The sequence below is a fragment of the Histoplasma capsulatum genome, genomic scaffold, assembly GCF_000149585.1.
Source record: "Histoplasma capsulatum NAm1 scaffold_5 genomic scaffold, whole genome shotgun sequence".
In the NCBI taxonomy this organism is placed as follows: domain Eukaryota; kingdom Fungi; phylum Ascomycota; class Eurotiomycetes; order Onygenales; family Ajellomycetaceae; genus Histoplasma; species Histoplasma mississippiense.
In genome coordinates, this window is record NW_001813978.1 from 162,092 (window position 1) to 165,413 (window position 3,322).

Below are 3,322 nucleotides of genomic sequence, written 5' to 3' on the forward strand. Positions count from 1 at the left end.
TCCCCTTATTTTGTTCACATCAGCGTGTTTCTGCCGTGTGCAGATTTCGCGGTGATTAGGTGCAGTAAGGTTCGTTTTTTTCTCCTCTTCCCATTCCATCTTTTCCCTCCCCTTCCCTTTCCTGGGTGTTCAGTTGTATATACATTCATCGGAAATGGTCGCTCCTCTGCCCCCGCTCCCCTCCTCAGTGCTCAGCCCTTGACAACGCCAAAACAGACACAGGTATGCTCTAAGAGCATTTGTGACATATCCACTGAAGAGCCAAATACATGAAGATCCACCACAGAGCGAGAGAAATCCCTCTATCTCGTTTCCTGGCGATACTTCCTGCCACTACGTGTTACTACGCAAACAAAGGTTAGGGCAGTTGGAGCCGGATGAACGTCTGAGGCCTTTCAGTTGGCATACACGATTTTATCCAAATAGATAGTACATATCGAATGGATATTTCCTCTTCCTCCGCCCGCATAGCACCCCGCAACCACGGTGAGATACCAAAATCCGAATATAGCCACTTGAAGACGCTGCAGAAAGCGGGCTATCTCCTAGAGAGAGGCACGTCCTGGCGAGACTTCCTGCTACTACATTGGTTATGGCAGTTGTAGCTGGATGAAAATCCGAGGCAAACAATTTCTCCCTCTTTTCCCCATCCAACAAGCCCCTTTTTGTGTTTTAGAGATATAGGACAAACTAGAGACACTCACGAACACCCTCGCTTGTCTCTCTGCAGCCCTATCCCCTCATCCTCCAAACGCACATTGGGAGCTCTCTTATCCAATGATGATCCCGGCAGCACCTCACTCACTTGTCGGGGTTGTCTGCCGGGGCCACAACTTGGTGGCTCTGAGATAAAAAGCTTTCCTTTGTGTCGTGTTGACTCAGCATCCGCTCACTTCTCTAGAGCTCTACTGTTCAGCAACGGCTCCGGCGGGACCCTAGACTGTCGCCTCCGTCAAGGTGTCTGTCGGGACAACGCCTTGGTGAATCTCAGACAGAAGGCTGTCCTCTGTGTAGTGTTAGCCTGACACCCTCTCCCTTCTCTACACATTGCGAGCTTCTATTCAATGATGACACTGACAGCACTCCCCTTCATCAATCGGTGTTATCTGTCAGGACCACAACTCAGTGGATCTTGAGGTAGTGAGCTCTTTTCTGTGCACAGAGTCAGCCTAGCATTCCCTCCTTTCCTCCCCCTTACTTCCCTCTACACTTGTGACAAGTCACCAGCCAGACACATTTCTCTTCCCCCTTTTCATGCGAAGTGCATTTTCCACGTCCTCCACGCAACCACCTTCCCGTTATCGCAGCTTTGCCCTCCAAACATGCAGTACTCTTAGCCATCCCCATGCACACATCCCCATTCCTGCAGATATACGTGCGCACACTCTCTGCTTCTATATCCACCTGATGGTGTACCCTCGGCGCGCCGTTTAAGTCTGCAGCTGCAGCCAGAAGGCTGGAGTTGCGGTCATTGTTCCTATAATAAGAGAATAAATGGGTGGACACCTGGATGGGCCAGGGAGAGTTTGAGTACTCCTTTCCAGCTTTTTCGTCTGCGTTCAGATTGGAATCTCGATTTCTCGACCTGGGTTGTCAGTTGGTCAAGTTGATTTTTTTTTTTTTTTTTTTTTTCTATCCTTTTCTTTTCTCTGTTCTTCTCTTCCCGAGCGCCAAATCTGCTACAATATCCTCCGCTTTTGTGGTTCGTAAGAGTCACTAAAAAGAACTTTTATGTTGCATGAGAACATCGTTATTTTAAAAAGTGAAGGAGGTGAGAAAACCCCTCCATTAATTAGTGTGATCTGTCATGCCTGCCAATAATGCATCATCTATCTTTCATGTCGTAAGACGCTCACTTTGCTCTCTTGTGCCCTGCTTCAAATACTTGTATATTTGCTCTCCACTTTCACCTGCTTCTTTAAAATGCCGTCGTATCACAGCGCATTCTCGTCCTTTATTACTCAACAACAACAACACCCTAAACTGAAAAAGAAAGCGATGGAAACTGAAAATACCCTAACAGGAAACAATCACTCACTCACTACCGTCCTAGCTGTCCCCGCCGGCCTCATCGTCCTCTTCATCCTCTTCCAGCCGATCCGTTATAAACTTAATCACATCCTCCTTGTGTGCATTAAGCATCTCATTCAGCCCAACATTCATGGAGGGGATGAGGCGACCATACCGCTTCGAGAGCTTACGGCTGTTCTCCGGCCCGGCCCAGACGCCGTGCAGGTGCGAGACGAAGACGAGGGAGTTCTGTTATTTAGTTTTGTAGTTAGCAGTTTAGCAGTGAAACAAACAAGTGGTCAGCGGAGAGAAGGAACAAGAAATGCAAAGAGCAAAAACATACCTCTTTATACCACTTCGATAGCCAGGTGGTGGTGTTGCTTGAGACGGCGCGGACGGGGCTTTCGGCCACGAAGGAGATGACCCCACTGACGCGCTGGTGGACTCGCTCTGTTGACACAAACCAATGGTTAGCGCATCTGGTCATCGATGGGGATGGAATGAATATATATGTGCAACATACCTGTGGTCACCAGAAGGTTTGCTAGGCCGAAGTACGCATTGCCCACTCCGAGGAAGAAGATGCTTGTGGCGTCGTTGGGTCTGTTGTATCCGAGTTTTAACGGGGAATGGGAAATTTAATTAGCTTGCACGAAGTAAGAAGAGAGCGAATGCCAGTGCAAAGCAGGGCAGATACGCACTCGATATAGTTTTCCCAAAGGTACGTAGCAAGCTGGTCGCTCATTTGCATACGCATGCGGTCTTCGTCTTGATAGTTCACTGATTTCTATAGCACAACGTAAAAACCAACCGTGTCAGAAAACGATGCTTCTATATTTCGTTGGCGTTTCTTTTTCTTTTCTCTTCTCATCTTTTCTGATCCTTTCTTTCTTTTTACAAGATCATAATCCAAGGATTCCATCCTTCTTGTCTAATTTGCTTTGATATTGTTCCTTTTTCTCTTGTCACTCACCTCCGACGGAATGAGATGCTTAAGAATATTAACATCTATAACACCAATGTTGTTCTGGATCGCCCATTCAACATATCCCTTGACGACATCAGCCTTTCCTCCACCGTTAGCCATTCACATGACGTGGGACAGGACGTTCGTAAAATTTTCAGGGGGGGGGGGGGGGGGGGGGGGGTTGTACCCCCTTAACAACCTGAGGAGTGGTCTGCTGCACACATCTCTCCTTTTATCCCTCCCCACAGCCTCTCTGCTTTCTTTTCATCTCTTCCTTTCAATTTTATTCTATTCTATACGCTCTTGTTGGCTTCTCCCCGACCAATAACAGCATCAGAGGATCGG

The 3,322-nt window shown here is 47.8% G+C and overlaps 1 protein-coding gene across 1 annotated transcript; it reads right to left on the bottom strand.

Moving 5' to 3' along the window:
* Positions 1-2,049: 2,049 nt before the first annotated feature.
* Positions 2,050-3,097, bottom strand: HCAG_04908 (predicted protein; the record flags this gene model as incomplete). Its single annotated transcript, XM_001539391.1, has 5 exons — positions 2,050-2,259; positions 2,354-2,460; positions 2,534-2,613; positions 2,712-2,797; positions 2,984-3,097. 5 exons carry the CDS (start codon positions 3,095-3,097, stop codon positions 2,050-2,052), a joined length of 597 nt encoding a protein of 198 aa, XP_001539441.1.
* Positions 3,098-3,322: the final 225 nt, after the last annotated feature.